Consider the following 13,159-nt stretch of genomic DNA (forward strand, 5'->3'; position numbering starts at 1 on the left):
CGGGGTTTATTGGAGGGCAGTCAATGTGTGCAGGAACGGGGGTGATGCAGAGCAAACAGAACAAGAGGTAGCGCCACACTTCATCAGTCAGGGTCGTGCAGAAAGGTGGTCGGGGGTGGGATGGGGGTGAGAACAGGGTCTTCGGCTTTGAGGCCTTTTCCTTTGACCATGTTGCCTGTGTGTGAAATCGCTGAAGAGACGAGGCAATGTCTAGGCTTCCATATGAAAGTTGTTCATGACTCACAAGTCCCTTTGGAACAAATGAATGTATTCCCAGCCTGGCCAGTTCCCAGGAACAGGCAAGAATAAAGAAAATGTTTGGACTCAGCCATGTTTGTCCAACCCCGCCCCCCGGCATGTTAATCACCCTTTTTATCTGGGAGCCCTAGAGCAGCGCTCGGGCCGTGTGTCCGCGGTCCTGACGGAGACGAGACCCAGTGATGCTGGTACCCCCTGAATCAGCCCCTGAGGATGTAGGACCCGTGGCCCAGGAAGCGTGGAGACCTGTGATTGGGGCTGGGCACCCGGACGAAGCCCCCTCGCCCGCACTGCGGGCTGCTTGGCAGCACGGTCTGCAGGCCGAGTGGCTCTCCAGGTCCTGGCAGCTCTGCCCCCTCACCCCCGCAGCTTTGCTTTCAGGAAGAATTCCAGCTGCGAGAGCGAACAGCTGGGGACACGCTAACCATGCCTCTGAGTCTTAGCTTCTCTCCGAGAAAAACCAAGCTACCTGGCTTCCCTCCAGCTGGGGAAAGAAAACCAAGGTACCTTTTCCCCATGAGCCCGCCTGTCAGGCTCCCCCCACGGTCCTGCTTGGCGTGTAGACCGTGGCGACTTCCCTCGGACAGCAGGTGCCCTCGCCTGGTCCTCCCCGATGCCCACCTCAGATGCCCACCTCCTGAAGCCCTGAGGAGGCGGACCCTTCCCGCCCTGCGGTGTCTGGACTGAGGGCCCTGCCTCTCTGGTCGCCCGCCCGTGTAGACTCCGCCTTCCTGACTGCTGTGCCGAGCTGGCGGTGGTGGAGCGGCTCAGCGGTGTATGAAGAGCTTGGTTATTTCGCCGGATTAGAAGTTTTTCATCCAAGATCCTTGGCCCCTAGTCTTGCCTTTTTTTCGGAATTAATTTAGCCTCAAGTAGGCTCGATGCATGTGGTTGCCTCGGAAAGTTCTAAAGGGTTGACAGATGGGCTCAGTCGGAGAAAGATCCCAGAGGTGGTGGTCCGGGTTTGTTTTTTTAACTGCAGTGGAGCTGACCAGACGCTCTGCTGGGTGAAATTCTCATAGACCTGACCTGGGGAGTCTAGCTGATATTTATGTTCAGCTTCGTATTCTCAGATTGAAGATCACAGTGGTAGCACAGATGGAAAGGCCTTGGGGAGACGGCTTGTTACCATGTGGCCTTTGTCTCCTAAGGCTCTAGTGTTCCAGAAGCAAATACTGATCCGAGCCCCCCAGTAGCCCCTGAGAGCACGTCTCTGAGAGCATCATTTCGGGCCCGTTTCTGGGGACCGGGAGTGTGTGGGCGCGTCGTTGATCCCTCCCGTGATGGGACCTCCCTGTGGACGGCTAGGCCCTTTCCTGCGGGCAGGTGCAGGACCATTGCTGGCCAAGCAGGTGTCATGGGGGATGCTCAGTGTCAAATTCCTGATGGGGGAGCCCTGCAAAGGCCACCTGAACACGGGGCTCCCCTGGACGAGCCAGCAAGAGCAGATCCTGCTCAGAGCCTCGGGTAAAGGTGACGGAGAGGAGGCTGGCTTCACTGGGCCTGGTGTCTCAAGGGTTCAGCTGCTTCAGGGTGAAAAGAGAGAGAGAAGCGGTAAACACGTCCGTCTCGGCCACACTGATGTGGGTGCTTCTGGTTTCATTAGCAGCTGCCTGGGAGCCAGGCCCGACTTAATTTAATTTAATCTCCTCGGTTATTTTCAGCTCAGCTCGGTCTATTTTCAGCCCAGATGGAGGGGAAGTCATCAGATGGAGGGGGTGGCTGGGAAAGGGGCTGGGGGCTGCCTTCTGTGCCCGCCAACCCAGTGACTCAAGTTTGACCCCTCCTTTCAAGGAGACAGGTCCCCAGACAAAGCTCTGGTCTCATCGAGTTCCTCTCTGGGGCATCACCTTGTTGCTCTGAGTCACCGTGAACGCTCAGAATAAGGAGGGATGGAAATGTACCCGGTGAACAGAAACAGGGCAGCTGAAGAGGAGCGGGCCCCAGCCAGGACACTGTGCACCTAGGCTGTGTTTCAAAACATGTTGGAAACTCAAACCGTTTAAAGCGCAGGGGCTCCTCTGGCAGCCCAGTGGTTAAGACTCTGAGCTCCTAATGCAGAGGGCAGGGGTTCAATCCCTCGTCAGGGAACTAGATCCCACATGGCAGAAAAAACAAAAAAGTACAGGCTTGTTGCAAGAATCAGTAGAGTCAAATATGACAAGAGAAATGACCTCTGATCAACAGAGCGGAAACCACGTGACTGAATGGAGAAAAGATGGCTCATTTCAGAATGTTGTTGGGAGAGTTGTCTAAACATTTGGAAGAAAAAAATAAGCATCGTGCCTCACAGTGTACACCAAAATAAATTTCCAATGGATTTAAAAGTTAAATATATTAAAAAAAAAAAACGACAAGATAATTGAAGTAAACTTAAGTGAATAATCTCAGGAAAGGCAAGGATTTTCTGGATGTAAAAGAAATGGAAGAAGTAAAAAAGGAAATGCTTGACAGACTTAGCTGTATAAAGACTTGAGCTGCTGTGTCGCTGGAAGCCCGGGGAGTGAAATCTAAATGAAGTTTGCAGCCCACAAGACCAAGGGCCTTTGTCATTCCTTCATGTCTAAAGAGCTCTTGTGACCTGGTAGGAAAATGCTTTCCCACCCTCTAGGGAACCTGGACAAGGACGAAATCAAAGAGAAACAAACACTAGCATATCAGGGGGAAAACAGTTAAGCCTCAAAAATAATCAAGGAAGCCACAATCACAAGGTTATTTTTAAGTTTTATCCCCACACCCTTCATAAAACTTTGGCATGCCTTCTGGGGGAGTCATTTGGCAGTGTACATCAGAGTTGTGAACGATTTTACCCCCTCCGGTCCGCTTCTAATAATAATGTGTATCCTGACGGAAAACAGAATTTCAGATGGATGTTGATGCGTGAAGATGATCCATTGCCATGCGATTTACACAGAGGGGAAGAACTGTAATCTACATAGATGGCCTGAAACAGGGAATTGATAAAATAGATGATGAGATAGCTAGAAAATGGGATGCCAGCCTTTTAAAAGGTTTTTGAAACATACCTTGCTGTGTTATAAAGGCGGGTTCCTAAACTGTCTTCTTAGGGAATTACCTGGCAGCCCAGCAGTTAGGACTCGGTGCTTCCACTGCCGCGGCCCAGGTTCAATCCCTGGTCAGGGAACTAAGATCCCGGAAGCCGTGTGGTATGGCCAAAAAAAATTTAAAAACCGAAACAAAAGAAACAAAAAACCCCTCTGTCCTAGCCATGAGCTCTATAAAAATAAACATTTCCATGTGGATAAATGCAGAGCAAAGAGCCTGGTGGTAATTGCGCCTAGACCAACAGGGGCTCTCCTATAGCAGAAGCGTAGGTGGTTTTCCTTTTCTTCTTAATACTTTCATGTATTTATTCATTCACTTAAATACTAAAATATTTCAGTATTTTAGTTTCTGAATGATGGGTATATCCATTCCTCTCATAATAAGAAAAAGAAGTCTTTCTTAAGAGCTTCTTGTTGTTTATACAGAATCACCTGGGCTCCCATAACCTGGAAAATATTATTTCTCCAACAACCAGATTCCGTTTCCTCTTGCAACTTTAAGGTTATAGAACTTTAATAGAAATAGTTATTTTCCACTAACTGGAAGAGAAAAAGTAGTGAAATATTTATGATTCTTGTCCAAGGACCAAAAGTTGCTTTTTCTCATCTCAGACCAAATTCTTGTAAGTTCTCTTTCATTGGTTTATGGGATTTTGGTGGTAGAGTTGCTGACTCAGGTTTTTTCTGGTCTGTGGGCGGCACTGGATTTCCTGGGACAGAAATTACATTCTTATCATCGAAGTGTGGGCCTCACCAGTGAGACAGAGCGTTCAGTGAGTAGGTGCTGGGTCTGGAGCGGGGTGGGGAGGGCTGAGCAGGTGGACTTTCCTGCAGCTTATTTTCCTTGCCTTGGCTTTGGCCATCAAGGAAGCAAAGATGATGAAATTTATGGGTCACATATTCTTAACATGTGCATGTGACTAAGTGGCTTCAGTCGTGTCTGAAGCAACCCGATGGACTGTAGCCCACCAGGATCCTCTCTCCACAGGATTCTCTAGGCAAGAATACTGGAGTGGGGTGCCATTTCCTCCTCCAGGAGATCTTTCCAACCCAGAGATCAAACTCAGGTCTTCTGCGGCTCCTGCATTGCAGGCAGGTTCTTTTACCACTGAGCTACAGGACATGGAGGAGATCAAATCCAAAATTCTGGAGGTTTCAACACAGACTGTGTCAGCAGACAACACATGTAATCAGATCAGACGGAGCAGAGAGGCAGCACCAGGGGCCCAGGGTGTTCTCAGAGCCCTCGTCCATCGTCACTCAGTCAAAAGTCGCTCCTTGTGGCTGATGCCACCTTGCATTTAATTCCCGGAATCCAGAGAAGTGATGTATGGGACGTCCCTTTCCGAAGCGAGAGGGCTCCTCTCCGGCTCCCTTCCCCTGAGAGCTGAGGCTGTGTCGTGTCCTTCAAACCTCTGTGGGCTCAGTGACCTCCCTTCCGAGCATCAGCGTTTTCTAAAACATACCGCCTGCCTTGGACCCGGCTTTATTCTCCACCGAGAAGGCCTGTGAGGCTTTTCCTTGTCCGAGAGGCCCTCCGAATGGATGGTTTATGAACTGCAGCCGGAGACACGGCGTTCACCAGCTCTGCAGTCGGCTGCAGCTTCTCAGCTCAGAGGATCTCTGGGTCTCCCGCAGGTCTGGACCAGGTGCGGGGAGACGCCCCACCAGGTGGGGCCTGGAGCTGCCCCTGCCCCGAGTCTCTACACTGGAAGCTCCAATGGGCTGGCGGGCGGGGAGGGGAGGTTGGAGACAATGGGTCTGGCGCCAAGGTCCAGGCTGCAGCCCTGGGAGGGATGGGGAAGGGGCAGGCCCCCGCTGGCCCACGGACAGGGCAGGGTGAACCCAGACAGGTGGAGGGACGTGGAGGCTTGGGGGTCAGGACGCACTTCTCGAGCTTGTGTCACGAGCTGCGTTTGGCAGCAGGGGTGCAGAACCAGCAGCATCAGAGCGGGGCTCCCCAGTGGGGGCTGAGCGTCGGAGGCCAGGCCAGTGCCGAGACAGAAAGTTTCAGTGACAGAGCACACAGGCCGTTGCCCTCGTCTCTAGGTTGGGAGCCTCCAAATGCGATGTCACTCACGCCTCAGAAATTCTCTGTGTTCTAAAGTCACAGTGATGTGACTTAGCGTCTCCTCGGTCAGCTGTGCTGGTGACCGGACCTGGGAGCCCCCGTCCTCGGCTCCCTGCCACCTCTGGCTCCATCGCTCCTTCCGCCAGATCGAGCCTGGCCCCTTGGGGTGCCCACACACTCACGGAGAACTGGGGGCCCGATGGGCAGCCCTCCCCTCGGAGGCCTCCCGTCCAGGAGCTGCCCTGGACGGTTCTCGCTGCCCATCGCGGGGGCCGCCCTAGACCCCTGCCCACCCGCAGGGGGATGCTCCCTCCTGCGTAGACGCTGGTCCTGAAGGGCATGGAGAAAGGAGGGTCCCTCCGTCCTTGAGGGCCGGGTGCTAAAGGCACACAGCCTGGGGCCCACAGGTGCCCAAAGGTTGTCATAGAAACTGTAGGCCTGTGCCCCAGGAGCTTGCGACTTAAAGAGGAGAGGGCTCTGCCCAGAGCGCCCTCAGGGGCCATGTCACCCGGCAGTGTGGACACCTGTGGGCGCTGGGGGGGAGCCAGGCTTTGCCTTCTGTGCCCAGCCTGGTGCCCTTCGAGGCCGCCCAGGCCCTGCCTCCAGGGTGACCATCTGAGCCACCGGCCGGCCTGGGGCCTGGCTGATTCTGACCCTTCCCAGCCTCGAGCTCACCTGGCCACCCCTCCTGCAACCCCCACACTGGCCAGGGCTCGTCTCTGATGGCTGGAGAGGCTTGACTCAGAGCCCACCCCCTGGGCGCGGTGCCCACTGCCACACAGCTTGGCCGCCCCTGCAGCGTCTCCTGCCAGGGACGCTGGGTGAACCCTCCTATTCCGGAAGCGGCCTGTGTCCGCCCCTCCCTGCCCCCACTGCGCTTGCGGGAGTTCTGGCTCCTGGAGCAGACACCCCCGCCCAGGACGTGCTCCCCCACTCCCAGCATCGTCAGAGGAGCTAACGGAGCAGCAGGGATGGGCCCCGGGGACACGGTGTCCTCCCGCCCGTGCGGGGAGCCCCACTCCCAGCATCATCAGAGGAGCTGATGGAGCAGCAGGGATGGGCCCCGGGGACACGGTGTCCTCCCGCCCGTGCGGGGAGCCCCACTCCCAGCATCGTCAGAGGAGCTGGTGGAGCAGCAGGGACGGGCCCCAGGGACACGGTGTCCTCCTGCCCGTGCGGGGAGCCCCACTCCCAGCATCGTCAGAGGAGCTAACGCAGCAGCAGGGATGGGCCTCGGGGACACGGTGTCCTCCCGCCCGTGCGGGGAGCCCCACTCCCAGCATCGTCGGAGGAGCTAACAGAGCAGCAGGGACGGGCCCCAGGGACACGGTGTCCTCCCACCCGTGCGGGGAGCCCCACTGGGGCCGCGAGGGCCGAGCCCCTGGACCTCTGAGTTGTCTTGTCTTGGCCGACGTGCTGAAGGGAAGAATCCGGAGGAGGGCGGATGTTCCAGGTTAACACCAGGTGGGCCCTCAGTCCCATCACAGGCGTACTGATGAGAGAGGTGTGGCGGGGGGCCTGACACCCAGGAGAGGCAGCCTGCGGGCTGAGCAGAGGCTGGAGCGACGTGGCCGCCAGAGGCTGCGAGACGCTGGGGCAGGTTCTTCCCTGGAGCCTCCAGCCAAAATGTGGTCCTTCCAGCTCCTTGAGTTTTTGTTCAATTTTATTTTTATTTTTTTGACACCAAATCCATTCTGTATTGGGGCATAGCCAATTAACAATGTGATGGTTTCAGATGCACAGTGCAGGGACTCAGCCATCCATATATGTGCGTCCATTCTCCCCCAAACCCCTTCCCACCCAGGCTGCACACGGCACTGAGCAGAGTTCCCTCTGACGTACAGCAGGTTTTCCAACACCTTGATTCTGTCCTGGTGACACTGACATTGGCCTCCAGACCCGTGAGAATAAATCACTGTTATTTTAAGCCACCGAATTTGTAGTCATGTGTCCCAGCAGCCACAGGAAGCTGATCTCCTGGACCCATAAGACAGGGATGCCTGCATCCTGATCGTGGGAGCCGGGGAAGCTGGAGGTCATCCCTCCCCGCCTCCAAGGCAGGACGTTCTTCCCCACACGCCACTCATTGTGTGTGTGTGCGGTGGGGGGGTTGGAGGAGCCTGCCTCGCCAGAGGGCCTTAATTTGGCCTCCACATCTTATGGACAAAACCTCCCCTCTCACTCCAGTCACTGTTTCTCCAGCATGAGACTAGTGGATGCTTATTGGGCTAAAAAAAAAAGAAAAGAAAATGGAAATACAGCCCACCCTCCCACCAGGCCCTCGTGGTGCACACGAGGGACATTTCAAGCATTATCGGGTGAACCGAACACCGTGTGGATGCGCGTCACGCTATTTTGTTGAATGTCTTTTACCCTTGTTCCAGGATTTGTTTTTGTGATCTTAAAACATCTCTGCCTTCGAGCACAGTTTCCCCACTCACCGTTCGCCCACGGCAGCTGTCTCTTCTCCCTGCATTTTCCTGGTGCCATTTCTCCTGGAATTAGCGTCTGCACACGAAGCATCACTCTGGCGCATGCGTGGGCTCAGCACCCGTGGCCTCCTGGGCCAGGAGGACCGGATGCTGTCAGGCCCGGGTCTTGGAGACGTGTCGTCTCATGGGGTCCAGGCACCAGCCTGTCGCTTCTTAGGCCGATGTCAGCTGGTCCCAGAGGCCCTGCCATAGAGACCACTTGGCAACCAGAACACCCCAACCACTGAACGATTTTAGAATCGCACCCCAAGACCACCTCACTCACATCTCTTGGTCGGGTGGAGTAAGCCCTTCGGCCTGTCCCGTTCTCCATGGGAGAGCTTCATTTTAAAGCCGGAGTTTGTCATCTCTTGTGATGCTCGGGTTGCTGTTTTAGGAGAGTACACCTTCTGCGTTGTGCTTAAAAACCCGGGTCGTGCTTCTCCGGTGGTCAGGGCCCCTGGACACCTCCTGTCTCACTGAAAACCATGGAGCTCGGGCGGTGGGATGAGGCTGGGACTCTGCGTCCAGGGCATCGTGCGTGCTCACGACCTGCTCTCTTTTCTTCTCTGCCATTTCCAAGCCGCCAGCAGTAGGAGGCACTGTATGTGCATGACTCCATTTCCTTCTCCAGCCGTCCTGTGCCGCTGGAAATATGCCCCCGCTGGCTGATCTAGAGGAAGAAGCAGCAGCTTATGAACTGCATTTCCCAGCGCTGGGGTTACAGGACGGAAGCCCGTCTGGGAAGCGGGTCACAGGGCGGCCAATCCTGGGCGCCTGCTTCTGTCCTCTCCACTCCTAGCTGCGTGAGGTTAGGTGCTGTTTTATGGGAAAGTCCTTGGAGGGAGTCAGTGATGTATGAGGAACACACGGCCGGCTGCTCTGGTCACCCTGGGCCGGCCCGCTGCCCCTCGGACACTGGGACACAGTCACCCTGGGCCGGCCCGCTGGCCCTCGGACACTAGGACAGATACCCTGGGCCAGCCCCCTGCCCCTCGGACACTGGGACAGTCACCCTGGGCCGGCCCGCTGCCCCTCGGACACTGGGACAGTCACCCTGGGCCGGCCCGCTGGCCCTCGGACACTGGGACACGGGCGCACTGTCGCCTTCCTGTGCTAAGGCTTCCGGGCAAGGACGGTGCCAGCCCTTGGCGGGTCCCCAGGTGCCCGAGGAGCGCCTGTCTGTGACCTCTGCCCTCAGGGCCCTACCCGAACACCCAGTGTCTTTACCCCCTTTCACCTGCCCCCTCCTGCACCGTCCCCCGCCAGCACTAGCACCATCTGCTGAAATTCTTCTGAATTCCTCATTTGACAGTCAGACTAAGCTGGCAGTCTGTCCTGATGGGCTGGAGCAGTGGATCTTGCCAGCTTCCCACAGACCCACCCGGAAGCCCCCCGCCTCCGCCCGGTTCTGACTCGGTCGGCGATGCCGCGGCCGCCGTCCAGGGGCCGCGCTGTGAGAGGCGCTAACCCAGGTGCAGCAGTCCCCGTGGCGTCCGGCTGACTAGGGGCCGCAGAGCTTTCCGCCCGCTGGGGAGGAGAGTGAGGACGGCCCCGGGTGCTGGTGGGCGTGGCCGCGGCCCCTTCTGGCAGATGATTGACAGGAGTTGGCGTCAGCCCTCCCCGGCTGGAGCCTCCACCAGCTGCAGCGCGGAGCTGCCCCTCTGTGGGCGCCGCGGCCTTTTCTCCACTTTAGTTTCCGTTTGCTTCTCCATCTAGAATGGGCACCGGGGCCACCCAGGGTCTTGGGGAAGGCTTCTGCGTCTTCCCCCCGAGTCAGCCCTGCTCCGATGCGATTCTAATGCTCGGCGGGTTAGAAGCCACCAGCCTCTACAAAGGAAAGAGACGACTGTCGGGGTTCCGGTGCCGCCATGTGGGGGCTGGTCGGCTGGCTGCTCAGACGGAAGGCGGACCGGCTCTCCCGGCTGGGGGTGGTGGCGGCGAGGGGGTTAGGATGCAGATTATGCTTCGCTGGGTTTGGGCAGCGACCCCGCTATCACTGATGTTGCTGGACCAGGCCAGTGCTGAGTCTCCAGGCCTGACGGCTGGGCCCCCGCGCCCCACTGCCTGCGGTGGGCAGTGGCAGCGGGCAGCTTCTCTCACGGTGAGGGTCAGAGGCTCCTGCCCCCCGCTTCAACACCGTCGGGTCGTCTGTCTGTCGGCCGGGTCCTGATGCAGGACACTCAGCAAGTGGGTCTGTTCTCCTTTTGTGACCTTGGATCTTGCTGCTTCTCTCTTCGCAGTACGAGACGCGAAAAACCTAATCCCTATGGATCCAAATGGGCTTTCAGATCCTTACGTGAAGCTGAAGCTTATTCCTGACCCCAAGAATGAGAGCAAACAAAAGACCAAAACCATCCGCTCCACGCTGAATCCCCAGTGGAACGAGTCCTTCACGTTGTGAGTTGAACCCCCTCTTCCTGGTGTGTTTTCTCCTTCACACTATGAACAGTGATAAACTGGGCTTATTATAAACGTCTTCAAACATCGATTCCTCGCTAAGCTCTTCTCCCACGGCTGCTAGAGACGTAGCTGTGGTCACCTTTGGTTGATGGATAGAGACTCAGTTTACCAAGACTTATACACGATGCCCCAAGTTACCCTCAGTAACTCCTGTACCAAAAGTTCTCTTACATTACAAATATAAGATCAAGTCCTCTTGGTGGACTTCCGTTTGTGTGTGTGTGTGTGGCGGGGGTTAGAGGAGGTTGTAGGTAAGAGTTTAAACAGTAGTTTTTAAAACATGAAAGAAGTGGGTAACCATCAAAGCTGATATTGCCACTGAAATGGGAAGGTTATCTTTACATCTAAGCAGGAAAGACTTCCTGGGGAAGGTGACATTTAGTGTGGGCCTGAAAGGAGTGCAAAGATTTTGGAGACAGAGATGGAAGGGGAGAAAGGTTGGGGAGTGGAGGAATGAGTAAGTCACAAGCAAGAAAGCTCTGAGTGCAGCTGAGCGCAAGCAAGGTGCCCTCTCTGCGGATGAGAATGCAGGAAGCAACTGATCTGTGCACACCCAGACATAGCTGTCTAGGGTAAAGATCAGAGGCTGTCCAGCTTTGCTCTGGGAAGGGCTGGATGGTAAATAGTTTAGACCCTATGGGTCATCCAGTCTCCGTTGCAGGTACTATTCTAGATTCAGAGCTGCCATAGCCAAATGTGTCCAGACAAATGGCCATGACTGTTTCAATAAAACTTTATTTACAAACACAAGCAGTGGGCCTGACTTGGCCGTGGCTCCTGGTTTGCTAACCCCTTGTCTAGAGCTTTGGTTGCCGAGGGGCTGGCACTTTGTTGATGATGGAGAACCACAGGAAGAGAATTGAATATACAATTTTTTTAATCTCAGATTCAGATCTCGAGCATGTGATATTGTCCCTTAAACCACAGTAAAGATAACCCAGTATCCGTGTGTGTGTTCTTTCACAGCAAATTAAAACCTTCTGATAAAGACCGGCGACTATCCGTGGAGATCTGGGACTGGGATCGAACCACACGGAATGACTTCATGGGGTCCCTTTCCTTTGGGGTCTCGGAGCTGATGAAGATGCCGGCCAGCGGATGGTGAGGAAGGCTGAGTGTGTCTGTGTGAGCCAAAAGTTAATTGTCTGAAAACATTAGCGCTTTCAGAGATTCAGGAGATGAGCTGGCTTCATTCCAGAGGGACCATTGCGTGTGCAGTTTCCTGGGTCCTGGCTCCCCAGTAAATGCATTTCAGAACCAGCTGGACTGGAGCCTGGAGGTGGGGGTGGTGTTGAACCCTGTGGTGTCAGCATGGTCTCACCCTCCTTCGCCCCATGTCTCTGAAGGTACAAGCTGCTGAACCAAGAGGAGGGTGAGTACTACAACGTGCCGATCCCCGAAGGCGACGAGGAAGGCAACGTGGAGCTCAGGCAGAAATTCGAGGTGAGACGAGCTGCGTGAGTGAACCACCCTTCTGTTCAGAAAGTTTCACTCCAGGAAGGGCCAGATTTTTGCGGTCACTGGGCTGGAAGGCAAAAGTCATTTAAATGTTAATCTTTGTCCACATCTAAAGGCATAAATGTTGCATCATCATCACCTTGCTTCACAGCCTGTTGACACTCGGACTGTAATCCTTAGATATCAGAAACAGCTCTGCAGTGGGGGGTTGCTTCCTGCTAGGAGTCGGTCTGGCATCAGTGGGGAGAAGGGCAGGTCCTAGGCTTCTCCAGGCGGCAGAGTCCTCGGGTGTGACTGTCGGGCCAGCATCTTCCTTTTCTCTGCAGACCTCTAGGAAGGGGGGCTCTTTCTCCCCACCCGGGTGTGCACCCCCCTTCTGCCCCGGTGGTGTCACCTCTTCCTCCCTCGCTTCCCTCCTCCTCCCCTCTTCTCTCTCCTCACCCGCCGTCTCAGCTCTTAATGCAGTTTCTGCTCCACGCACCTGCCTTACGCTCCACATCACAGCTTGCCACCTCTTGCCATTTCTCCAATCACCTGTGTGTTGGTCGTTCGAAGGACCCATGTAGTAGCTGATTGTGTCTCTGCACCAGGCTCACGGGGGCTTCCCCGGGGGCTCAGACGGTAAAGATTCCGCCTGCAGTGCAGGAGACGGGTTTGATCCCTGGGTCAGGAAGATCCCCTGGAGGAGGGCACTGCAGCCCACTCCAGTGTTCTTGCCTGGAGAATCCCATGGACAGAGGGGCCTGGCGGGCTGCAGTCCATAGGGTCACAAAGAGTCAGAACAACTGAGTGACCGAGTACTCATACACATACCTGATTCATCACCTTGTGAAGCTTCCCCCTCCTCGGGCGGTTCCCAAGCCCTGAAGAAGTTCAGGTGCGCACACACGCGGGCAGAGGCCCTGCACGGTCGGTGCCCTTGGGTCCCTCCTCCTGGGCTTGTTTCTTCTCCCAAATACATCCCGTCCCATAGGAGCGTAAGGCATACCTGCCAGTTAGAGTGGGTTCCGGAGGATGTAAAACACAAACGCTCACAGTGCTTTGTCGCTGATGTCGTCGTCGTCGTTCAGTCGCTCAGTCGTGTCCGACTCTTTGCGACCCCGTGGACTACAGCGCACCAGGCCTCCTTGTCCTCCACTCTCTCCCGGAGTTTGCTCAAACTCATGTCCATTGAGTCGCTGATGCCTTCCAACCATCTCATCCTCTGTCATCCCCTTCTCCTCCTGTCCTCAATCTTTCCCAGCATCAGGGCCTTTTCCAGTGAGTCAGCTGTTCATATCAGATGGCCAAAATATTGGAGTTTCAGCTTCAGCATCAGTCCTTCCAATGAATATTCAGGGTTGATCTCCTTTAGGCCTGACTGGTTGGATCTC

At 55.6% G+C, this 13,159-nt stretch overlaps 1 protein-coding gene across 1 annotated transcript in view; it reads left to right on the forward strand.

The window, feature by feature from the left end:
• The window catches only part of PRKCA (protein kinase C alpha), a 290,952-nt gene that overhangs the window by 229,815 nt on the left and 47,978 nt on the right, over nucleotides 1-13,159 (forward strand). The window contains exons 6-8 of the mRNA XM_070480134.1: nucleotides 10,109-10,265; nucleotides 11,295-11,429; nucleotides 11,675-11,771. Of these exons, the coding sequence (XP_070336235.1) occupies nucleotides 10,109-10,265; nucleotides 11,295-11,429; nucleotides 11,675-11,771 (389 nt within the window). The remainder of the gene's footprint in view (nucleotides 1-10,108; nucleotides 10,266-11,294; nucleotides 11,430-11,674; nucleotides 11,772-13,159) is intronic.

The sequence above is a fragment of the Odocoileus virginianus genome, chromosome 17 (genome assembly GCF_023699985.2).
Source record: "Odocoileus virginianus isolate 20LAN1187 ecotype Illinois chromosome 17, Ovbor_1.2, whole genome shotgun sequence".
Taxonomy (NCBI): Eukaryota; Metazoa; Chordata; class Mammalia; order Artiodactyla; family Cervidae; genus Odocoileus; species Odocoileus virginianus.